Source organism: Oncorhynchus gorbuscha, linkage group LG10 (assembly GCF_021184085.1).
Source record: "Oncorhynchus gorbuscha isolate QuinsamMale2020 ecotype Even-year linkage group LG10, OgorEven_v1.0, whole genome shotgun sequence".
NCBI lineage: Eukaryota > Metazoa > Chordata > Actinopteri > Salmoniformes > Salmonidae > Oncorhynchus > Oncorhynchus gorbuscha.
In genome coordinates, this window is record NC_060182.1 from 95,637,760 (window position 1) to 95,663,957 (window position 26,198).

The 26,198-nt window shown below is 45.1% G+C and overlaps 1 protein-coding gene across 6 annotated transcripts; it reads right to left on the reverse strand.

Moving 5' to 3' along the window:
* Positions 1-1,835: 1,835 nt before the first annotated feature.
* LOC124046797 (retinol dehydrogenase 12-like) lies at positions 1,836-26,025 on the reverse strand. 6 transcript variants are annotated; one of them, XR_006841066.1, is made up of 8 exons: positions 25,818-26,024; positions 23,682-23,800; positions 23,078-23,233; positions 21,315-21,419; positions 19,590-19,799; positions 16,723-16,912; positions 3,376-4,903; positions 1,836-3,332 (listed from the first exon to the last, which is right to left on the reverse strand). XR_006841066.1 is itself a non-coding variant. In XM_046367553.1 (7 exons), the coding sequence occupies exons 1-7, from the start codon at positions 25,892-25,894 to the stop codon at positions 4,798-4,800; spliced, it is 963 nt and encodes a 320-aa protein (XP_046223509.1). In that variant the 5' UTR covers positions 25,895-26,024; the 3' UTR covers positions 1,836-4,797. The 6 variants fall into 6 exon arrangements, 2 of the variants coding, with proteins under 2 accessions (XP_046223509.1, XP_046223510.1); XR_006841067.1 differs by having other exon boundaries at positions 1,836-2,711; positions 2,764-4,903; XR_006841065.1 differs by having other exon boundaries at positions 1,836-2,711; positions 2,743-4,903.
* Between the last annotated feature and the right edge of the window lie 173 nt (positions 26,026-26,198).

Genomic DNA, 26,198 nt, shown 5'->3' on the forward strand with positions numbered 1-26,198 from the left:
CTACAGCCAGACAACACTGGGATTAATCTAGCCACGCTGAATTGTGAGTTGTTGACCACTTTATCTAGTAAAACTGACATCTGGGATAAGCACAGAAGATACACATACCAGAGTAGTTCTTGAGTTGTATCTCCTACCTCAGTTAAAAAGGGATCGATCTTTTGTTTTCACCAACCTTCAAGTATAAATAATATATTTCTTTGTGACAAAATAAACAATTTGCAGTAATGTAAATAATTCCTAACCCCCCCCCCCCATTTTTTAAATATGTTTTTCTTCTCTTTGTTGTTGGTTAGAAAGAATGTAAAGATGTGTTGGTGTTACGAGCCTGTCAAGAGCTTTGAAGAATATTATACACACACACACACGTGTAGATTATATTGATGATTTAAGAGTTTCTGCACTTTTTTTGAAAGTCAAAGGAGTGGGGTTTTCATTAGAAGGGATGTCTGTTACTGTCTGTCAGCTCGACCTGCCACTAGTCAACCCCCTTCAAATATCTGCCCAAGGAGCTACTTCTTAGCCTGAAATACAGACCTGTTGTTGTTGTTGTTGCTAACATTCCACTTCTAGAACTCGGCAAGGACACAGAGTGGCAAGTGGAACATCATACACAAACGGACTGGTACCCACGCTAGCAATTTCCTGAATCTCTCTTGCTTTTTCCCCTCCGAGGGAAGCAACGGGACACCAAAGTCCCCGAAAGGGCTTTTAAGAATCACTAGAATTAAAGATGAGCTTTATATAGAATACAAAACGAACGAAAACTTGGAACGAGTTGGATTTAGTGAGGGACTCTCTCTCTCTCTCTCTCTGTCTCTCTCTCTTTCTCTCTGGTCATGTGATGAGGTGCTGTGCTACATCATCATATACAGTACCAGTCAACAGTTTGGACACACCTACTCATGTCAGGGGTTTTCTTTACTTTTTACTATTTTCTACATTGTAGAATAATTGTGAAGACATCAACACTATGAAATAACTCATGTAGTAACCAAAAAAAATAGCCACCCTTTGCCTTGATGACAGTTTGCATTCTCTCGACCAGCTTCACCTGGAATGCTGTTCCCACATATGCTGAGCACTTGTTGGCTGCTTTTCCTTCACTCTGCAGTCCAAACCATCTCAATTGGGTTGAGGTCATCTGATGATGATGATGAGGGGGAATATCGTGCCATTTAGGACACGTATTTTCACTCTGGTTTATTGTTGCGCCCTAGCACCGCACTCACTTATCTTCCCTGATGCACTTTACCCTCCTACCTTATCTGGCCTCTACAAAACGAGACCAAATGACTATCCCCAATGACACCCTATGTAGTGATATAGTTCCATTTGAAACATACCCCAATGACTCTCCCCCCTCTCCCCTTTCTTTGGTTGAAGAAACAACGTAATCAATTTGGTTATTATAATAATGCAGGTATGATTATTGATCACAGGAAATGTGAGGAGTACGATAATGATTTCCTGTCTTAAAGCGGCCAGTTTGGAAGAAGGGTAATGAAGTGGGGGGGTTTAAATTGGAGGAGGCTGGTGGGAGTAGATATCGGAGGACTGAGCCCGTTGTAAATAGAATGAATGGAACCGTATCGAAACCATGGAAACCATGTTTGACTCTGTTCCTATGAATTCCGTTCAAATCAAATGTTATTGGTCGCTTGTGCTGAATACAACCGGTGTAAACATTAGTGAAATGCCTGACTGACGAGTGCTTAACCAACGATGCAGTTTAAAATAAAATAAAAGCCATTACAATGTGCCTATCCTCCTATAGCTCCTCCAACCAGCCTCCTCTGTTGTGTGCGACACAATTACTAAACATAAACAAATAGTAGCTAGTAATATTTTATTTACAGATGTGAACATTAAACTCCTGACATGACTGCTATGTAGTTTGGGTGTCACATTTTCCCAGAAAGCCCTGTTTTTTTTTTTTTTTTTTTTCCCTCCAGAAATACTGGTTGGAGAGGATTCAGGATTTCCTGATTTGTTATTAAAAAAAATATTGCAACCCTAAAATGTACTAAAAAAGGCATGTTTCACATTTGTATAAAAGACATCTCTTGTAAGAATGCTGAGGGGGAAGAATCTAACCTTGAGTGGAAAGGTTCAAAACTAACCTGAATCCACATGGAGGATCATTTGTAAAATTCCTGTAACTCTCCAAATTCCCACAATCCTGGATGTTTTGCTTTAATTCCAGCAATCTTCCAACTAGGATTTCGGAAAACGGGCATTTTGTGAAAAGTTACAGGAATTTTGGAACCCCATTTATAATATGATACAAAACAAACTGAATCAGCTGGTTTATAATATACCCTGGCTAGACCTGGTTACACCCTGGCTAGACCTGGTTACACCCTGGCTAGACCTGGTTACACCCTGGCTAGACCTGGTTACACCCTGGCTAGACCTGGTTACACCCTGGTTACACCCTGGCTAGACCTGGTTACACCCTGGCTAGACCTGGTTACACCCTGGCTAGACCTGGTTACACCCTGGCTAGACCTGGTTACACCCTGGCTAGACCTGGTTACACCCTGGCTAGACCTGGTTACACCCTGGCTAGACCTGGTTACACCCTGGCTAGACCTGGTTACACCCTGGCTAGACCTGGTTACACCCTGGCTAGACCTGGTTACACCCTGGCTAGACCTGGTTACACCCTGGCTAGACCTGGTTACACCCTGGCTAGACCTGGTTACACCCTGGCTAGACGTGGCTACACCCTGGCTAGACCTGGTTACACCCTGGCTAGACCTGGTTACACCCTGGCTAGACGTGGTTACACCCTGGCTAGACGTGGTTACACCCTGGCTAGACGTGGTTACACCCTGGCTAGACGTGGTTACACCCTGGCTAGACGTGGTTACACCCTGGCTACACCCTGGCTAGACCTGGTTACACCCTGGCTACACCCTGGCTACACCCTGGCTACACCCTGGCTAGACGTGGTTACACCCTGGCTAGACGTGGTTACACCCTGGCTAGACGTGGTTACACCCTGGCTAGACGTGGTTACACCCTGGCTAGACGTGGTTACACCCTGGCTAGACGTGGTTACACCCTGGCTAGACGTGGTTACACCCTGGCTAGACGTGGTTACACCCTGGCTAGACGTGGTTACACCCTGGCTAGACGTGGTTACACCCTGGCTAGACGTGGTTACACCCTGGCTAGACGTGGTTACACCCTGGCTAGACGTGGTTACACCCTGGCTAGACGTGGTTACACCCTGGCTAGACCTGGTTACACCCTGGCTAGACCTGGTTACACCCTGGCTAGACCTGGTTACACCCTGGCTAGACCTGGTTACACCCTGGCTAGACCTGGTTACACCCTGGTTACACCCTGGATACACCCTGGCTAGACCTGGTTACACCCTGGCTAGACCTGGTTACACCCTGGCTAGACCTGGTTACACCCTGGCTAGACCTGGTTACACCCTGGCTAGACCTGGTTACACCCTGGCTAGACCTGGTTACACCCTGGCTAGACCTGGTTACACCCTGGCTAGACCTGGTTACACCCTGGCTAGACCTGGTTACACCCTGGCTAGACCTGGATACACCCTGGCTAGACCTGGTTACACCCTGGCTAGACCTGGATACACCCTGGCTAGACCTGGATACACCCTGGCTAGACCTGGATACACCCTGGCTAGACCTGGATACACCCTGGCTAGACCTGGATACACCCTGGCTAGACCTGGATACACCCTGGCTAGACCTGGATACACCCTGGCTAGACGTGGTTACACCCTGGCTAGACGTGGTTACACCCTGGCTAGACCTGGTTACACCCTGGCTAGACCTGGTTACACCCTGGCTAGACCTGGTTACACCCTGGCTAGACCTGGTTACACCCTGGCTAGACCTGGTTACACCCTGGCTAGACCTGGCTACACCCTGGCTAGACCTGGCTACACCCTGGCTAGACCTGGCTACACCCTGGTTACACCCTGGTTACACCCTGGCTAGACCTGGTTACACCCTGGCTAGACCTGGTTACACCCTGGCTAGACCTGGTTACACCCTGGCTAGACCTGGATACACCCTGGCTAGACCTGGATACACCCTGGCTAGACCTGGATACACCCTGGCTAGACCTGGATACACCCTGGCTAGACCTGGATACACCCTGGCTAGACCTGGATACACCCTGGCTAGACCTGGATACACCCTGGCTAGACCTGGATACACCCTGGCTAGACCTGGATACACCCTGGCTAGACCTGGTTACACCCTGGCTAGACCTGTGGCGGAACAATACTGTATTTGATCTTGCAGTTACTACCATAAGAGAGTCCTATCTGCCTATCTGAATACCTCTATGGTTATTATTCAAGTGGGTAAACTGTAGTTTGAGATTACGTAACGTCATGAAATGATAAAGCTTCACATGTACTCAGATTGAAAACAAAGACTCCTTAGAGAACATGGGATGCATCCACAATGGCACCCTGTTCCCTTTATAGTGCACCCTGTTCCCTTTATAGTGCACCCTGTTCCCTTTATAGTGCACCCTGTTCCCTTTATAGTGCACCCTGTTCCCTTTATAGTGCACCCTGTTCCCTTTATAGTGCACCCTGTTCCCTTTATAGTGCACCCTGTTCCCTTTATAGTGCACCCTGTTCCCTTTATAGTGCACCACTTTCTACCGCGGCCCTGTGGGCCCTACTGCCGACTCTTGCTGTAACCATTTGGAACAAGGTTGTGGGCCCTGGTCAAAAGTAGTGCCTTTACAGGGCGTTGGGGTTGCGGACAGTGTTTTGATGATAGAGGGTGGTTCAGATCAGTGGTCCCAGACGATGCCCAGGAGCTCACTGCTGGCGTCCCACAGCTTCCTGGCAGTCTCCTCGTTCCTCCCCTGTGGGGCCACGGAGGCTGGGGCGCAGTCACTGAGAGAGATAGGGGGCATGGGGGCATGGTTATTATAGTCACTGGGAGAGAGAGATAGGGGGCATGGTTATTATATAGTCACTGGGAGAGAGATAGGGGGCATGGTTATTATACAGTCACTGGGAGAGAGAGAGAGATAGGGGCATGGTTATTATATAGTCACTGGGAGAGAGAGAGGGGGCATGGTTATTATACAGTCACTGGGAGAGAGAGAGAGAGAGAGGGGGGCATGGTTATTATACAGTCACTGGGAGAGAGAGGGGGCATGGTTATTATATAGTCACTGGGAGAGAGAGAGAGGGGGCATGGTTATTATATAGTCACTGGGAGAGAGAGAGGGGGCATGGTTATTATACAGTCACTGGGAGAGAGAGAGAGAGGGGGCATGGTTATTATATAGTCACTGGGAGAGAGAGAGGGGGCATGGTTATTATATAGTCACTGGGAGAGAGAGAGGGGGCATGGTTATTATACAGTCACTGGGAGAGAGAGAGAGAGGGGGCATGGTTATTATATAGTCACTGGGAGAGAGGGGGCATGGTTATTATACAGTCACTGGGAGAGAGAGGGGGCATGGTTATTATACAGTCACTGGGAGAGAGAGGGGGCATTGTTATTATATAGTCACTGGGAGAGAGGGGGCATGGTTATTATACAGTCACTGGGAGAGAGAGATAGGGGGCATGGTTATTATACATGGTTATTATACAGTCACTGGGAGAGAGAGGGGGCATGGTTATTATACAGTCACTGGGAGAGAGAGGGGGCATGGTTATTATATAGTCACTGGGAGAGAGAGAGAGAGAGGGCATGGTTATTATACAGTCACTGGGAGAGAGAGGGGGCATGGTTATTATATAGTCACTGGGAGAGAGAGAGAGAGGGGCATGGTCATTATATAGTCACTGGGAGAGAGAGAGAGAGGGGGGCATGGTCATTATATAGTCACTGGGAGAGAGAGAGAGAGGGGGCATGGTTATTATACAGTCACTGGGAGAGAGAGAGAGAGGGGGGGCATGGTTATTATATAGTCACTGGGAGAGAGGGGGCATGGTTATTATACAGTCACTGGGAGAGAGAGGGGCATGGTTATTATACAGTCACTGGGAGAGAGAGGGGGCATGGTTATTATATAGTCACTGGGAGAGAGAGAGAGAGGGGGCATGGTTATTATACAGTCACTGGGAGAGAGAGAGAGAGGGGCATGGTTATTATATAGTCACTGGGAGAGAGGGGGCATGGTTATTATACAGTCACTGGGAGAGAGAGGGGGCATGGTTATTATACAGTCACTGGGAGAGAGAGGGGGCATGGTTATTATATAGTCACTGGGAGAGAGGGGGCATGGTTATTATACAGTCACTGGGAGAGAGAGAGATAGGGGGCATGGTTATTATATAGTCACTGGGAGAGAGAGGGGGCATGGTTATTATACAGTCACTGGGAGAGATAGGGGGCATGGTTATTATATAGTCACTGGGAGAGAGAGGGGGCATGGTTATTATACAGTCACTGGGAGAGAGAGAGATAGGGGGCATGGTTATTATACAGTCACTGGGAGAGAGAGGGGGCATGGTTATTATACAGTCACTGGGAGAGAGAGGGGGGGCATGGTTATTATATAGTCACTGGGAGAGAGAGAGAGAGAGGGCATGGTTATTATATAGTCACTGGGAGAGAGAGAGGGGGGGCATGGTCATTATACATTCACTGGGAGAGAGAGAGAGAGAGGGGCATGGTTATTATATAGTCACTGGGAGAGAGAGAGAGAGGGGGCATGGTCATTATATAGTCACTGGGAGAGAGAGAGAGAGGGGGGCATGGTCATTATATAGTCACTGGGAGAGAGAGAGAGAGGGGGGCATGGTCATTATATAGTCACTGGGAGAGAGAGAGAGGGGGGCATGGTTATTATATAGTCACTGGGAGAGAGAGAGAGAGGGGGCATGGTTATTATATAGTCACTGGGAGAGAGAGAGAGGGGGGCATGGTCATTATACAGTCACTGGGAGAGAGAGAGAGAGAGGGGGGCATGGTTATTATATAGTCACTGGGAGAGAGAGAGGGGGCATGGTTATTATACAGTCACTGGGAGAGAGAGAGAGAGAGGGGGGGCATGGTTATTATATAGTCACTGGGAGAGAGAGAGGGGGGGGCATGGTTATTATACAGTCACTGGGAGAGAGAGAGAGAGGGGGCATGGTTATTATATAGTCACTGGGAGAGAGAGAGAGAGAGGGGGGCATGGTTATTATATAGTCACTGGGAGAGAGAGAGAGAGAGAGGGGCATGGTTATTATATAGTCACTGGGAGAGAGAGAGAGAGGGGGCATGGTTATTATATAGTCACTGGGAGAGAGAGGGGGCATGGTTATTATATAGTCACTGGGAGAGAGAGAGAGAGGGGGCATGGTCATTATACAGTCACTGGGAGAGAGAGGGGGCATGGTTATTATACAGTCACTGGGAGAGAGAGGGGGGGGCATGGTTATTATATAGTCACTGGGAGAGAGAGAGGGGGGGCATGGTCATTATACAGTCACTGGGAGAGAGAGAGAGAGAGGAGGGGGGGGCATGGTTATTATATAGTCACTGGGAGAGAGAGAGAGGGGGGCATGGTTATTATATAGTCACTGGGAGAGAGAGAGATAGGGGGCATGGTTATTATACAGTCACTGGGAGAGAGAGAGGGGGCATGGTTATTATATAGTCACTGGGAGAGAGAGATAGGGGGCATGGTTATTATATAGTCACTGGGAGAGAGAGAGGGGCATGGTTATTATATAGTCACTGGGAGAGAGAGAGGGGGCATGGTTATTATATAGTCACTGGGAGAGAGATAGGGGGCATGGTTATTATATAGTCACTGGGAGAGCGATAGGGGGCATGGTTATTATATAGTCAGAGTTTACGGTAGCCCTGAAACACAAAAATATATAAATATTATTTTGTCTAATTAGTCATTTGTAATGCATCTGGACAGACCATGTAATGGTGGCTGCAAACATTCATTCACTGGTTCCATCCATCGATGTGATTGACAGTTCTTTGGTAGCCTAAAGCACTGCTGTTTCTGAAAACCAGAGCATGTAAGCAGGTGAGGGAGGAGCAGAGCCTTTTTCAAATGTTGTCTGCCTTCTCTCTGGCTCTAATTTGGCTGTGGTACTGCTCAGCTAAAATCTTTGGTCATGCTCTGCCTAGAATGTGTTGTTTCCATGATGGCTATTCTTTTAATTAGGCCGATTCCATTGTAATATTTATCCTACCACACCCACAGTAGACTATAGTCTACCATTAGGATATGTAGTTTCTATTTTGAAGGACTTCAACATGTATTTATGGATGTTTTAGGTAGACGATATATATGCTATACTGTAAAATATATTTTCGTTTTTCTGTGAATAGAAACACCATAATATAAATTTATATTAAATATAATTTAATAATAAAAGGCCAGTATCATCATCTTATTTTCAGAAATAAAAGGGACTAAATCATCTCGAACTGCAGCTGTGAAATGATTTGCTCTCTACAAACTAATTATTATAAAGACAGAAAAATACACATTCAATAAAGTAATATTAGTGGGAATATAGCCATAATATGATAATATAAACAAGATAAAGGAGAACGGGAAAATATTTGAAAAGCTTCAAATTGAAAAATATATTGATATGAAGTTGTTGCTCTAATGTGTGGATTCTATTTCTCAAAAATGTTAGTGTCCATTGTGCTATTATTCTGTGTTCGATTAGAGAAACGAAACAACTCGACTGCCAGTACGGTGAAATAAAGCTTGGAACTATACTGGACAAAAAATATAAAACGCAACATGTTAAGTGTTGGTCTCATGTTTCATGAACTGAAATAAAAGATCTCAGAGATATTCTAGATGCACAAAAGGCGTATTTCTCAAAAACAAATTTGTGCACAAAATTTGTTTACCTCCCTGTTAGGGAGCATTTCTCTTTTTGCCAAGATATGACACGTGTGAACACATCAAGGATCATTACACAGGTTGTTACGAACCCCTTTGGTCCTGCAGTCTAGGAGGGGGGGGGGGCGGACCCAAGGAAAGAAATAATAAATATCAACAAAACCCTAAACTAGTCTTACCTGCTTCAAACACAGCTAGCTAGCTAACTAACCAATAACAGTGGGTGGTCCGCCCAGTTCTAACTAGGGTACTTAGACAATGTATGTCCATGGGTGACTTGTCTTGGTATCCCTTTTACCCACCAACAAACAGTCATAAACCACAAAACAGAATGACAGACCAATGTGACATGTAGGAGCAAAAACAAAAGAGGGAGGGAGTTTGGGAAACCAGCTGATTGGGTTTTTAAACCAAGGGATGTGATTGGGTAAGGGAAAAGGAGCAGGTGTGTCTTCTGATTGGCGACACCTGTGACTAGGGCAGAAGGAGAGAAAACAAATACACACAGGATACTTGTATCTGTAACACAGGTGCACCTTGTGCTGGGGCAATAGAAAGGCCACTAAAATGTTCAGTTTTGTCACAACACAATGCCACAGATGTCTCAAGTTTTGAGGGAGCGTGCAATGGCATGCTGACTGGAGGAATGTCCACCTGAGCTGTTGCCAGAGAATTTAATGTACATTTTCTACCATAAGACACCTCCAATGTTTTAGAGAAGTTGGCAGTATGTCCAACAGGACTCACATCAGAAGACCACAAGTAACCATGCCAACCCAGGACCGCCACATCCGGCTCCTTCTCCTGCGGGATCATCTGAGACCAGCCACATGGACAGCTGATGAAATTGAGGACTATTTATGTCTAAAAAAAAAAAACTTGGTGAAACTCATTCTGATTGGCTGCACTTGGCTCCCCAGTGGGTGGGCTTATGCCCTCTCAGGCCCACCCATGTGAAATCCATAGATTAGGGCCTAATGAATTGATTTCCTTATATGAATGAACTCAGTTGCATGTTGCTTTTATATTTACATTAGATGTATGCAAATCAGCCTGAATATCAGGATGCACAACTGCAACGCGTTTTGACTAGGCGCTTGCTACTGTACACGACTACACTATCTGTAAGACTGAAGTACTCAGGCAACTGGTTGATCAGGCATTCAATAAAGAGACTCGCTACAATCCCCCACAGAACCGCTTTGGGCTGTAATCCAATTGACGGGTCACCAAGGGCATGCACAATGGTGATATCACCAAAAGAACACACATTACTGACGCATTTTTAAAAAAACAGCTCCACGCCGGTAATCTGCCCTCCTTAAAATACGGGTTAATTATCTAAATCCCCGAATGGACAGGGCGAGGTTTGGCAGAAGGCATGAAGATCTCTGCTCGGTTTCATAAATATGGTTTGATAAATATGTAACGTTATCGTAACACCGAAAACAGAATCAGACATTAGTTAAAACGACTCCACACAACATTATTGTCCAAATAATCTTCGCGCATCTCAGAAATGTTTTCGCCCAGTAGGTTGCTTTTGACTATAGTTTGAAGTGTTTAACATAGCCTAATCAGTCCGCATTAGCCTGCGCAGAATAGTCCAGTAGTAATAGTTTATTATTATTGTTATTGTAGCTGCTGCACGAGGCTATACAACTGCCACAGCAAGCTGATCCCTGCAATGAGAGGATTTATTTTCCAACCCGTCCGCCAAATCCATCCATTACCTACGGTTCTCCCTTATCAAATTAATAGTTTGTCATCGGTGCTATTGAACATCGGATAAACTTCCTTATGTTTCACTAAACCATTAGCAAACACTTCAATGATTTAAACGAAGCGTCATCATGAAAGTTTACTCTCTACACCCCCCCCCCGTTATCGTAGGACTGTAGGCTGTAACAAGTTAAACCTTTAAGTTGAAGGCCTATCACCAACCTCTTCCTGTAGGTGATTCTGGGAGGCTAATAAAAAGGTCTGTTGCTCACTTTCAGCATAGACAAGCCTATTAACTCTGAAGTGCATTTATTTATTGGTGATTGATATTTTAACTAAGTTTAGGCTACTTCTGCGCATGACATAACTAGTCCTACCGATAAGTGCCATCTAAGCAATTCCCTTATGATATAACATTCCCACCCTACACGTAGACCGCGCGTCCATCCCGCTAGAGGACGATTTCGAGTAAATAGACATAAAATTGCCAAAATAATATAGCCTAATGATCCTACTCCTGTCTATACAGAAATACAAATCATTCCAAATAGGCTACTACAGCATGATTTGGCCACAGGATCAAATCAAAGTGTATTGGTCACATACACATGTTTTAGCAGATGTTATTGCGGGTGTGGCGAAATGCTTCTTTGAAAAAATAAATAAGTTGTGGATTGTTTTAAATCGCATTGCCTACAGCCGGAAGGAAAGGAAAGACAACGCGAGCTGCGAATACCAGATAGATGATTGTTGAGTTGCAGCTGTCAGAGAAAAGTTGAGGCCCAGCCACGCTACTGTGATATTAGTGCAAAATACAAATCGCGAGAAAACATTGTTTGGAAACCAAATGGCTATTGCTGTAAATATAAGACAATGAAAATACTCTTAATTCGTATTTTAGTTATCAAAATTCTCAACTTAATTAAGCAAACAACAGTAAAGCCGTATGTTATTGGGACCAGCGGAACAATTTCGCCATATCCCCGGTGAGTGCGCACTGCGGATATTCACAATTTATCAATGTTTGGTCATTGCCACAAAAGCTTTTCTAAACGTATTTTATATATATATATGAGGAAATGGATGAGTAAATTGTAAAAAAATATATATATTTTTTTTACAATTTCCTCATCCAGTTTAGACGGAGGTAATAATTCAATTTGTCTCCCCTTCTTGTACGCCTAGTATATGGACAATGTCGTAATTTGTCGTATTAAAAAAAAAATCTGCCAAATGTCTCCAGTCATATAAAGTGTAGTAGAATTTTTATTTTTTATTTTATTTTTTATTTCACCTTTATTTAACCAGGTAGGCTAGTTGAGAACAAGTTCTCATTTGCAACTGCGACCTGGCCAAGATAAAGCATAGCAGTGTGAACAGACAACACAGAGTTACACATGGAATAAACAATTAACAAGTCAGTAACACAGTAGAAAAAAAAAATAGAAAAAAAATGGGCAGTCTATATACAATGTGTGCAAAAGGCATGAGGAGGTAGGCGAATAATACAGTTTTGCAGATTAACACTGGAGTGATAAGTGTTCAGATGGTCATGTACAGGTAGAGATATTGGTGTGCAAAAGAGCAGAAAAATAAATAAATAAAAACAGTATGGGAATGAGGTAGGTGAAAATGGGTGGGCTGCAGCGATCGGTTAGCTGCTCGGATAGCTGATGTTTGAAGTTGGTGAGGGAGATAAAAGTCTCCAACTTCAGCGATTTTTGCAATTTGTTCCAGTCACAGGCAGCAGAGTACTGGAATGAAAGGCGGCCAAATGATGTGTTGGCTTTAGGGATGATCAGTGAGATACACCTGCTGGAGCGCGTGCTACGGATGGGTGTTGCCATCGTGACCAGTGAACTGAGATAAGGCGGAGCTTTACCTAGCATGGACTTGTAGATGACCTGGAGCCAGTGGGTCTGGCGACGAATATGTAGTGAGGGCCAGCCGACTAGAGCATACAAGTCGCAGTGGTGGGTGGTATAAGGTGCTTTAGTGACAAAACGGATGGCACTGTGATAGACTGCATCCAGTTTGCTGAGTAGAGTGTTGGAAGCCATTTTGTAGATGACATCGCCGAAGTCGAGGATCGGTAGGATAGTCAGTTTTACTAGGGTAAGCTTGGCAGCGTGAGTGAAGGAGGCTTTGTTGCGGAATAGAAAGCCGATTCTTGATTTGATTTTCGATTGGAGATGTTTGATGTGGGTCTGGAAGGAGAGTTTGCAGTCTAGCCAGACACCTAGGTACTTATAGATGTCCACATATTCAAGGTCGGAACCATCCAGGGTGGTGATGCTAGTCAGGCATGCGGGTGCAGGCAGCGATTGGTTGAAAAGCATGCATTTGGTTTTACTCGCGTTTAAGAGCAGTTGGAGGCCACGGAAGGAGTGCTGTATGGCATTGAAGCTCGTTTGGAGGTTAGATAGCACAGTGTCCAATGACGGGCCGAAAGTATATAGAATGGTGTCATCTGCGTAGAGGTGGATCAGGGAATCGCCCGCAGCAAGAGCAACATCATTGATATATACAGAGAAAAGAGTCGGCCCGAGAATTGAACCCTGTGGCACCCCCATAGAGACTGCCAGAGGACCGGACAGCATGCCCTCCGATTTGACACACTGAACTCTGTCTGCAAAGTAATTGGTGAACCAGGCATATAAAGTGTAGTAGAATTTTTATTTTTTATTTCACCTTTATTTAACCAGGTAGGCTAGTTGAGAACAAGTTGTACTAGGCGTACAAGAAGGGGAGGCATTAATTGCATTAAATGTTTATAAAAAAAAGCCTAATTTATCCCGTGCATAGAAAGGAGATATGATACAGGCTGGCCTATTGCCTCGAGCTCTCCTCTACGCGCTCAGCCAAGCGTTGAACCGTCTTTTTTTGCGAACAGTGATTGAGTTATATTATTAGCCTAAATATACTCTTCACGAATAGTAGTCTCTCTTACATAAGTCTGCAAGTGTGATGATGCATGGAATGCTTTATTATAAAAGGTGCATTTTTTATGGTGGAAATTTACGTCTCCAAACTTGAAACTCACCCGCTGCCTCTACGTCCCCAAATTAATTATATAGAATGAAAACCGTTGGTTTTTACCTCGTCGCACACATTTCATTCTCCATTTAATTCACAATCAAGGACAACTGTGTTTGGCCCTCCAGCAGCGGTGACGTGGAGGCCTATGATGATGTAGCCTTGTGACACTGTCCAACTGAACTCTGTACGGTACTTTTTTTTATTTAATCAGGTAGGACAGCTGAGAACAAATTCTCGTTTACAACTGCGACCTGGCCAAGATAAAGCAAAGCAGTTCGACACAAACAACACAGAGTAAAACAAACGTACAGTCAATAAGTGAATAGAAAAATATATATACAGTATGAAGTAAGGAGGTAAGGCCTTACTTAAATGTAATAGATTTTTTTTTAGAAAAAGCATCCACACATGTTAGCAGCTTCATATCAATATATTTTTCAATTTTAAGCTTTTCAAATATATTCCTTTATCTTGTTTATATTATGGCTTTATTCCCACTAATATTACTTTATGGAATTACAGTTTTCATGTATCTTCGTAATAATAATACTAATTAGTTTGTAGAGCGCATTTCCCACTCTCAACGCGCAAATCATTTCACAGCTGCAGTTAGAGATGATTTAGTCCCTTTTATTTCTGAAAATAAGATGATGATACTGGCCTTTTATTATTAAATTATTTAGTTCTGATATTTTAACTTTACTGGCATTTTATTATTAAATTATATTTAATATAAATTTATATTATGGTGTTTCTATTCACAGAAAAACTAAAATATATTTTACAGTATAGCATATATATCGTCTACCTAAAACATCCATAAATACATTTTGAAGTCCTTCAAAATAGAAACTACATATCCTAATGGTAGACTATAGTCTGTGGGTGTGGTAGGATAAATATTACAACGGAATCGGCCTAATTAAAAGAATAGCCATCATGGAAACAACACATTCTAGGCAGAGCATGACCAAAGCTTTTAGCTGAGCAGTACCACAGCCAAATTAGAGCCAGAGAGAAGACAGACAACATTTGAAAAAGGCTCTGCTCCTCCCTCACCTGCTTACATGCTCTGGTATTCAGAAACAGCAGTGCTTTAGGCTACCAAAGAACTGTCAATCACATCGATGGATGGAACCAGTGAATGAATGTTTGCAGCCACCATTACATGGTCTGTCCAGATGCATAACAAATGACTAATTAGACAAAATAACAATTAAGTCTCTTCTTCAAAATGACTTAGTATCGAATTTGAGAGATACTAAGTAATTGAAATGAGAATTTATTTATTACTTTAGCCTTAAGAGAGCGAGAGAGCATCCCAGCAAACCGGGTATATTCCCAGATAATTAACTGAGATTCACATTAGATTAAAATGTTTGTCACGTGCACAAGTACAGTGAAATACCTTTCTTGCTTAGCTCTAAACCCAACAGTAATCAATGTAGTACTAAAATAAACTTGAGATAGAACAAAAACACACGAGAAAGTAAGAGGGTCAGTTCCAAGACCATATTTACAATGTGCAGGGATACTGGTGTGATGGAGGTAGATATGTACTTATAGGGATAAGGTACCTAGGTGTCAATATATGATAAACAGAGTAGCAGCAGCGTAAATGACGATTGGATGTGTGTGCGCGTGTGTGCATGTAAAGTCCTCTCACGTTTTCCCCCTTTGCTTGTGGACTTCAGTGCACAACACAACAGCTGTCTGTGACCAGGCAACAAAAAAAAACTCTGCAAGCCAAACCTTCATACCATAACCGCTAACCTCTACACACAGCCTACATTGTTATTGTCCCATTAGCTAACGTCATAGTCAACAAACTAGAACATGTTAGTAAACCCAAAATCCAATTCATGAGTACAATCACGCGGTAGTGTACAGCAAGCATCTTAGTAGTTACACCGGCAGGCCCCGGTGGCAATGAAGTAATAAAACCGGAATCTTCCAAAATCTTGGAAGAGTTTGAATGTTGGATAGCCTTAGCCAGCTAGCTAACATACATGCCATTCCTCTCTGTTTGGTCAGGTTGTTGAGTAGGCAAAATTAGCTAGCTAAGTAAGTGAAAAATGCACCAAATATAAATCTCTCTGCTGCTTCTCCTTAATTTTTTATATAATTTGTTCAAAACTGTTCAACTATTGTCTTTCTCTCTTTGAGTCAACTACTCACCACATTTTATGCACTGCAGTGCTAACTAGCTGTAGCTTATGCTTTCAGTACTAGATTAATTCCCTGATCCTTTGATTGGGTGGACAACATGTCAGTTCATGCTGCAAGAATTCTGATAGGTTGGAGGATGTCCTCTACTGTGTAAGTCTATGGAAGGGGGTAAAAACCATGAGCCTCCTAGGTTTTGAATTGAAGTCAATGTACCCAGAGGAGGATGGAAACTAGCTGTCCTCTGGCTACACCATGGTGCTACCCTAGAGGGTGCTGTTGAGGCTACTGTAGACCTTATTGAAAAACAGTATATTTTAATCAGTTATTTGGTGACAGGAATATATTTAGTATAGTTTTATATAAAAATAATAACTTTAAAAAAACAAACATTTCACCATTTTTTGGAAATTCTGTGAGTAGGATGGACCTCCTCTGAGGAGCCTCCACTGGTATAATTTAGAGCCAAGCTTGTTGACTTTAAATCCAAGGATATCCTGCTATTGGACACACTTATTGAATTAAGTAACAGAACGTGATAACAGTAATTAGTGAGGTACGTTCTTGGATCGTTGCGGCACTGATCCACCCATTTATGTTAATCTATTAAAATATGCAAATATACCCATTGTATTTATGCAAATTAAGCACCCTTTTCTTGATTTTAACACAAACATTTAAAAAAATGCCTGATATCGTTAGAAAATATATATATGAGTGCATTCTAAGAAAACATAATTAGAAATTTTACAATTCATTGAAAACCTGAATCCCAACGCTTTAATTCCATAATTGCTATAATTCAGTCGATATGTGACAGATTATAAAAACTCCCCCAAAAGTTTGGAGTATCTTCATCCATTGTTCAGCTGCATTTATTAGAATTGTTTTGAGTCATTTGTTCTGGGTCAGGGACTGAATGTGCTCCATACTGTAGCATCATCTCTACCTCACCTGAAGTGTTTCCCGGTGAGGGAGTGCAGCTCCTCGGCCACAGCGCAGTAGATGGATGTCTGGGCCCCGTCCCGAGGGCTCTTCAGGAACAAGGAGAACAGAGAGAACAGCAGAGACATGATGGTGGAGTGGCGTACCAGCTCCGAGCGCACCAACCCAGGGTGGACAGAGTTCACAGTCACACTGGAACCTGGGGAGGGAGGCAGGAAGTGGGGAGGGTGGCAAGAAGTGGGGAGGGAGGCAGGAAGTGTTACCATGGGGGACAGTGTTTCTTCAAGATCATCTTCTGTGTGAGAACGTTTTAGATCATCGTATGTTGCTAAGTAACTTCATAACTGTCATTTTGCCTTTCTGATCATACATTTTGTGTTTTCTCACTAAAACTCTTTACTTTCCCTCAGTTTCTCTTCTGTATTTTCTGATCCATTATCCAACAAATGTGGCAGGTTGCCATTCTCCCTCCCTCCCTCCCGCTCTTCCCCTCCCTCCCTCCCTCTCGCTCTTCCCCTCTCCCAGCCTACCTCTCTCTCCCTCCCTCTCGCTCTTCCCCTCCCTCCCTCTCGCTCTTCCCCTCCCTCCCTCTCGCTCTTCCCCTCCCTCCCTCTCGCTCTTCCCCTCCCTCCCTCTCGCTCTTCCCCTCCCTCCCTCTCCCAGCCTCCTCTCTCCCTCCCTCTCGCTCACTCTTCCCCTCCCTCCCTCCCTCTCGCTCTCTTCCCCTCCCTCCCTCCCTCCCTCTCGCTCTTCCCCTCCCTCCCTCCCTCCCTCTCGCTCTTCCCCTCCCTCCCTCCCTCTCGCTCTTCCCCTCCCTCCCTCCCTCCCTCTCGCTCTTCCCCCTCCCTCCCTCCCTCTCGCTCTTCCCCTCCCTCCCTCCCTCCCTCTCGCTCTTCCCCTCCTCCCTCCCTCCCTCCTCTCGCTCTTCCCCTCCCTCCCTCCCTCCCTCTCGCTCTTCCCCTCCCTCCCTCCCTCTCGCTCTTCCCCTCCCTCCCTCTTCCTCCCGCTCTTCCCCTCCCTCCCTCCCTCTCGCTCTTCCCCTCCCTCCCTCCCTCTCGCTCTTCCCCTCCCTCCCTCCCTCTCGCTCTTCCCCTCCCTCCCTCCCTCTCGCTCTTCCCCTCCCTCCCTCTTCCCCTCCCTCCCTCGCTCTTCCCCTCCCTCCCTCTCGCTCTTCCCCTCCCTCCCTCTCGCTCTTCCCCTCCCTCCCTCCCTCTTCCCCTCCCTCCCTCTCGCTCTTCCCCTCCCTCCCTCCCTCCCTCTCGCTCTTCCCCTCCCTCCCTCTCGCTCTTCCCCTCCCTCCCTCCCGCTCTTCCCCTCCCTCCCTCCCGCTCTTCCCCTCCCCTTCCCCCTCTCGCTCTTCCCCTCCCTTCCTCCCTCTCGCTCTTCCCCTCCCTTCCTCCCTCTCGCTCTTCCCCCTCCCTCCCTCCCTCTCGCTCGCTCTTCCCCTCCCTCCCTCCCTCCCTCTCGCTCTTCCCCTCCCTCCCTCCCTCCCTCCCTCTCGCTCTTCCCCCCTCCCTCCCTCCCTCTCGCTCTTCCCCTCCCTCCCTCCCTCTCGCTCTTCCCCCTCCCTCCCTCTCGCTCTTCCCCTCCCTCCCTCCCTCTCGCTCTTCCCCTCCCTCCCTCTTCCCCTCCCGCTCTTCAAATCAAATCAAATCAAATCAAATTTATTTATATAGCCCTTCGTACATCAGCTGATATCTCAAAGTGCTGTACAGAAACCCAGCCTAAAACCCCAAACAGCAAACAATGCAGGTGTAAAAGCACGGTGGCTAGGAAAAACTCCCTAGAAAGGCCAAAACCTCCTAGAGAGGAACCGGGCTATGTGGGGTGGCCAGTCCTCTTCTGGCTGTGCCGGGTAGAGATTATAACAGAACATGACCAAGATGTTCAAATGTTCATAAATGACCAGCATGGTCAAATAATAATAAGGCAGAACAGTTGAAACTGGAGCAGCAGCACAGTCAGATGGACTGGGGACAGCAAGGAGCCATCATGTCAGGTAGTCCTGGGGCACGGTCCTAGGGCTCAGGTCCTCCGAGAGAGAGAAAGAAAGAGAGAATTAGAGAGAGCATATGTGGGGTGGCCCTCTTCTGGCTGTGCCAGGTGGAGATTATAACAGAACGTGGCCAAGATGTTCAAATGTTCATAAATGACCAGCATGGTTGAATAATAGTAAGGCAGAACAGTTGAAACTGGAGCAGGAGCATGGCCAGGTGGACTGGGGACAGCAAGGAGTCCTCATGTCAGGTAGTCCTGGGACATGGTCCTAGGGCCCAGGCCAGTTGAAACTGGAGCAGCAGCATGGCCAGGTGGACTGGGGACAGCAAGGAGTCATCATGTCAGGTAGTCCTGGGGCTCTTCCCCTCCCTCCCTCCCTCTCGCTCTTCCCCTCCCTCCCTCCCTCTCGCTCTTCCCCTCCCTCCCTCCCTCTCGCTCTTCCCCTCCCTCCCTCTTCCCCTCCCTCCCTCTCGCTCTTCCCCTCCCTCCCGCTTTCCCCTCCCTCCCTCTCGCTCTTCCCCCCCCTCCCTCTCGCTCTTCCCCTCCCTCCCTCTCGCTCTTCCCCTCCCTCCCTCCCTCCCCTCTCTTCCCCTCCCTCCCTCCCTCTTCCCCTCCCTCCCGCTCTTCCCCTCCCCCTCCCTCCCGCTCTTCCCTCCCTTCCTCCCTCTCGCTCTTCCCCTCCCTTCCTCCCTCTCCTCCCTCCCTTCCTCCCTCTCCTCTTCCCCTCCCTCCCTTCCCCTCTCTTCCCCTCCCTCCCTCCCCTCTCTTCCCCTCCCTCCCTCCCCCTCTCTTCCCCTCCCTCCCTTCCCTCCCTCCCTCCCTCTCTTCCCCTCCCTCCCTCCCTCTCTTCCCCTCCCTCCCTCCCTCTCCCAGCCTACCTTTGAGTCTGCGGGCCAGCTCCCTAGCAAACAGGACGTTGGCCAGCTTGCTCTGGCAGTATGCGAGGCCGCTGTTGTAGCTGCCCTGGCTGAGGAGGTCATGGAAGCGGATCCAGCCAACATTATGAGCCAGAGAGGAAACCACGACGATACGGGCCGGAGCAGTACGCTTCAGCAGACCAATCAGGAGGTACGTCAACAGGAAGTGACCTATCAGGAGAAAACAACAACACAATCAGTTGCTTTGTCAGAAAGTGGGGGCGTGGCAATCTTTACCAAGGGTCAACTTCAGTGCTCGGTTGTCTCCCAGCTGACCAAGTCCTAAAGCAATGGGACTCCCTAAATTTCTCAGATTATTACCAATCCCACAAGGTATGACTCCAAACACCCAGAAAAGGCTACTGTCCTCAATGTTTTCCTCACAAAATAATCCTTATAGGCATCTGCTGCCCATGTCCCTTAATGTTGTGGGTGTTACTGACAAGAAGCACATGGCTGAGCTCTTTAATCACCACTTCATTAAGTCAGGATTCCTATTTGACTCAGCCATGCCCCCTTGCTCGTCCAACATTTCCTCATCTCCCACACCTTCTAATGCGACTAATCCCAATGCTTCTCCCCGTTGTTCCCCTGCCTCGCTACAAAGTTTCTCCCTGCAGGCGGTCACTGAGTCAAAGGTGCTAAAGGAGCTCCTTAAACTTGACCCCGAAAACCCTTTTATTCTTCAAGGTTGTTGCCTCTATAATCGCCTGTCTCTCCTCTCTGGCGAGGTTCCCATTGCTTGGAAGGCAGCCACGGTTCATCCTGTATTTAAAGGCGGAGATCAAGCTGATCCTAACTGTTACAGGTCTATTTAGATTTTGCCCTGTTTATCAAAAGTGTTGCAAAAACTTGTCAATAAATCAATGTCTGTAGTATTCACTCTGGTATGCAATCTGGTTTCCGCATGTGTCACTGCTTGGTTCTAAGCAATGTTGTGCTGCTATTTGTATAGACTTGGCCAAAGCTTTTGATACTGTGGTACATCTTTGTGATTGTTCCAGTATCTCTAAGGGATCGTTGGCCTGGTTTGCCAACTACCTCTCTCAAAGAGTGCAGCCACTGCCTGTCACCAAGGGAGTACCCCAAGGCTCGATCCTAGGCCCAACGCTCTTCTCAGTTTACATCAACAACATAGCTCAGGCGATAGGAAACTCTCTCGTCCATTTATATGCAGATGAGTCTTATACTCAGCTGGCCCCTCCCCGAATTTTGTGTTAAACGCTCTACAACAAAGCTTTCTTACTGTCCAACAAAGATTTCTCTGCCCTTAACCTTGTTCTGAACACCTCCAAAACAAAGGTCATGTGGTTTGTTAAGAAGAATGCCCATCTCCCCACAGGTGTGATTACTACCTCTGATGGTTTAGAGTTTGAGGTAGTCACCTCATGCGAGTACTTGGGAGTATGGCTAGACAGTACACTGTCCTTCTCTCAGCACATAAAACAACTGCAGGCTAAGGTTAAATCTAGACTTGGTTTCTTCTATCGTAATCGCTCCTCTTTCACCCCAGCTGCCAAACTAACCCTGATTCAGATGACCAGCCTACCCATGATAGATTACGGAGACGTCATTTATAGATCGGCAGGTAAGAGTGCTCTCGAGCGGCTAGATGTTCTTTACTATTTCTCCCGTAGGAGTCCTTGGTTACGGATCCCACCCATGACATCAGCGTCTCGGTCTCACCCAGGTGGTTGACCCCCAGCTGCATCTCGAAGCCGTCGTTGGTCTTCACGTAAGGACACATCATGACCCCAGCATTGTTGATCAGGATGTGGAGGTGGGCGACCTCTACAGGGGGTCAGAGCCAATATTATACAGTTTTTTTACAGAGGAGTAAACACATAATGAGAGCTAATTAATTATGAATAATAAATACTGTAATAATGAGTCCTTGCTAATAACTAATAACTATTAATACTGTAATAATGAGTCCTTGCTAATAACTAATAACTATTAATACTGTAAAAATGAGTCCTTGCTAATACCTAATAACAATATAATAAATACTGTAATAATGAGTCCTTGCTAATAACTAATAACTATTAATACTGTAAAAATGAGTCCTTGCTAATAACTAATAACTATTAATACTGTAATAATGAGTCCTTGCTAATAACTAATAACTATTAATACTGTAAAAATGAGTCCTTGCTAATAACTAATAACTATTAATACTGTAAAAATGAGTCCTTGCTAATAACTATTAATACTGTAAAAATGAGTCCTTGCTAATAACTATTAATACTGTAAAAATGAGTCCTTGCTAATAACTAATAACAATATAATAAATACTGTAATAATGAGTCCTTGCTAATAACTAATAACTATTAATACTGTAATAATGAGTCCTTGCTAATAACTAATAACTATTAATACTGTAATAATGAGTCCTTGCTAATAACTAATAACTATTAATACTGTAATAATGAGTCCTTGCTAATAACTAATAACTATTAATACTGTAATAATGAGTCCTTGCTAATAACTAATAACTATTAATACTGTAATAATGAGTCCTTGCTAATAACTAATAACTATTAATACTGTAATAATGAGTCCTTGCTAATAACTAATAACTATTAATACTGTAATAATGAGTCCTTGCTAATAACTAATAACTATTAATACTGTAATAATGAGTCCTTGCTAATAACTAATAACTATTAATACTGTAATAATGAGTCCTTGCTAATAACTAATAACTATTAATACTGTAAAAATGAGTCCTTGCTAATAACTAATAACAATATAATAAATACTGTAATAATGAGTCCTTGCTAATAACTATTAACTATTAATACTGTAAAAATGAGTCCTTGCTAATAACTATTAACTATTAATACTGTAAAAATGAGTCCTTGCTAATAACTAATAACTATTAATACTGTAATAATGAGTCCTTGCTAATAACTAATAACTATTAATACTGTAAAAATGAGTCCTTGCTAATAACTAATAACTATTAATACTGTAATAATGAGTCCTTGCTAATAACTAATAACTATTAATACTGTAATAATGAGTCCTTGCTAATAACTAATAACTATTAATACTGTAAAAATGAGTCCTTGCTAATAACTAATAACTATTAATACTGTAAAAATGAGTCCTTGCTAATAACTAATAACTATTAATACTGTAAAAATGAGTCCTTGCTAATAACTAATAACAATATAATAAATACTGTCATAATATTGTAATAACATGTAAAGGTCACATGGCCTGCCCCAAATGTAAAGGTCACGTGGCCTGCGCCCCAAATGTAAAGGTCACGTGGCCTGCACCCCAAATGTAAAGGTCACGTGGCCTGCACCCCAAATGTAAAGGTCACATGGCCTGCACCCCAAATGCCACCTTATTTAGAGCTCTATGGGCCCTGGTCAAAAGTATCACACTACATAGGGAATAGGGTGCTGTTTGAGAAGCATCTGAAGTAGTAGGTTGACCTCTGAGTAAGCGTTGCACGAAGGCCCGTATGGAGCTGGTATCAGCCAGGTCTAGCTCTCGGACCTCTACGTTTGCCTTGCAGTAGATGCGTCGTATCGATGCTGCGGCCTCCTCACCCTTCTCCACATCTCTGCAAGCCATGATCACCCTCGCACCTGGCAATAGACAATAATCAATAAATCAGCATAGATGACACAGTGTTCCTTTTTAAAAGAGTAGTGCACTAAATAAGGAACAGGGCCCAGAGTAGTGCACTAAATAAGGAACAGGGCCCAGAGTAGTGCACTAAATAAGGAACAGGGCCCAGAGTAGTGCACTAAATAAGGAACAGGGCCCAGAGTAGTACACTAAATAAGGAACAGGGCCCAGAGTAGTGCACTAAATAAGGAACAGGGCCCAGAGTAGTGCACTAAATAAGGAACAGGGCCCAGAGTAGTGCACTAAATAAGGAAAAGGTTCCATTTGTGCCTGTTTCTTTACTTAATCTCCACCGGCTGGCAATATCTGTGTGATGATGAATGTAAGGAGGCAAGGAAAGGAGACAAGGAATAGACTCCACACCATGTATGACTATCAGGATATGACCCTGTATGTGTCCGTCACCTCTGATAGCCAGGTCCAGGGCAGTCTCCTTCCCAATACCAGTGTTGGCTCCAGTAATCAGGACCGTCTTCCCGTCCAACCGGGCCATGGACATGCATGTTCTACCTGCAGAGTATTTCCTGGACAGACAGGAAATATATCGGTGTTATTATCTCAAATCCAACGTATGTAGCTGTTCTGTCTACGTTGGTAAGGTTGGCACTGGCACATTGTGAAAAGTCCACACAGACTGCGTTACAAAATGGCTCCCATTACATCATTACATTTAAGTCATTTAGCAGACGCTCTTATCCAGAGCGACTTACAAATTGGTGCATTCACCTTATGACATCCAGTGGAACAGTCACTTTACAATAGTGCATCTAAATCTTAAAGGGGGGGTGAGAGGGATACTTATCCTATCCTAGGTATTCCTTGAAGAGGTGGGGTTTCAGGTGTCTCCAGAAGGTGGTGATTGACTCCACTGTCCTGGCGTCGTGAGGGAGTTTGTTCCACCATTGGGGGGCCAGAGCAGCGAACAGTTTTGACTGGGCTGAGCAGGAGCTGTACTTCCTCAGTGGTAGGGAGGCGAGCAGGCCAGAGGTGGATGAACGTAGTGCCCTTGTTTGGGTGTAGGGCCTGATCAGAGCCTGGAGGTACTGAGGTGCCGTTCCCCTCACAGCTCCGTAGGCAAGCACCATGGTCTTGTAGCGGAGCACCATATAGAGCTCTACTGTTGACCAGGGCCCTACTGTTGGCCAGGGCCCATAGGGCTCTACTGTTGGCCAGGGCCCATAGGGCTCTACTGTTGGCCAGGGCCCATAGGGCTCTACTGTTGGCCAGGGCCCATAGGGCTCTACTGTTGGCCAGGGCCCATAGGGCTCTACTGTTGGCCAGGGCCCATAGGGCTCTACTGTTGGCCAGGGCCCATAGGGCTCTACTGTTGGCCAGGGCCCATAGGGCTCTACTGTTGGCCAGGGCCCATAGGGCTCTACTGTTGGCCAGGGCCCATAGGGCTCTACTGTTGACCAGGGATCATAGAGCTCTGTTGACCAGGGATCATATGGCTCTACTGTTGGCCAGGGATCATAGGGCTCTACTGTTGACCAGGAATCATAGGGCTCTACTGTTGGCCAGGGATCATAGGGCTCTACTGTTGACCAGGGCCCATAGAGCTCTACTGTTGACCAGGGCCCATAGAGCTCTACTGTTGACCAGGGCCCATAGAGCTCTACTGTTGACCAGGGCCCATAGAGCTCTACTGTTGACCAGGGCCCATAGAGCTCTACTGTTGACCAGGGCCCATAGAGCTCTACTGTTGACCAGGACCCATAGAGCTCTACTGTTGACCAGGGATCATAGAGCTCTACTGTTGACCAGGGATCATTGAGCTCTACTGTCGACCAGGGCCCGGATCGATATAGGGAATAGGCTACCATTTTGAATGCAGCCCCAGGTTCCACAGAAAATAGATTACTGGTTAAAATTGTATACAAATATTTTGGGGAATTGATTATTTATTACTTTTATTTACGATTTAACATGAAACATACTGGTTTCTCAATATGCAAGGATCAATCTGGCAACAATGATCAAACATTAACTCGCCCAACAGTTACACCACAAAACCTGGCTCGCTACCGATTAACCAATGACTCGCGGAACATAATTTAACTCCAACCACGCGCGCAACACTTCTTATACATATTCATTCATATGATAGCGCTCGAGCCTATTTATCTGCATTATTCAGCGGTGCGGGTCGCCTGACAATGACAATCATTGTCCGACTAATTAAGGCAATATGAGATGCCAATAATTCACAATTGGATCATATTCAATTGACAGTGCATTTCGAGCCTTTAGTCCAAACAACAACAAATTAATATTGTACTGAAGAAGGTTGTCTTCGTTATAGGGGGAAAAAAATGTGTTTCTTTGGGCTTTATTATTGCAGAGAAATATATATTTTTTAAATGTAATCATCAACACTGATGTCAATTCATTTAGCGACCCAGTTGCCTGTCACAATCTCTTCGTTTTTCGGTAGCCTGACAATGACAATCATTGTTCGACTAATTTGGCAACACGAGATGCCAAGCATAGTAACGGATGATGCATCGGCTATAGCCTCGAACATACACCGCTCATTCTTACCTAATGTAGGGTGCGAATAAAACCACGAGCAGCGCGACAACCACAAGACCTGCGACAATCAGGACGAGCACCATCATGACACGGATCCACTCTCTCGTTGGTTTTTTCCTCACTGCTGTTCCATCATGGTTCTGTGCTCCGGCGACCACACAGCTGATCTGAGATGTCAAACTTTATGGTGAAGTGTATGTAGGTGGATGGGGTTGTGTCACAGATGCTCATTCAATGGACCCTGGGATTGTAGTTTTCTTTCCCCACATATTAATTGTGGATTTTTATTTATGTATTATGTTTTAAAGAAAACAAAAAAAGTGAAGTTGAATCTAATAACTGCTATTTAGTTTGTAAGATACTAGTCTACATATTCCCCCTATTCCCCCC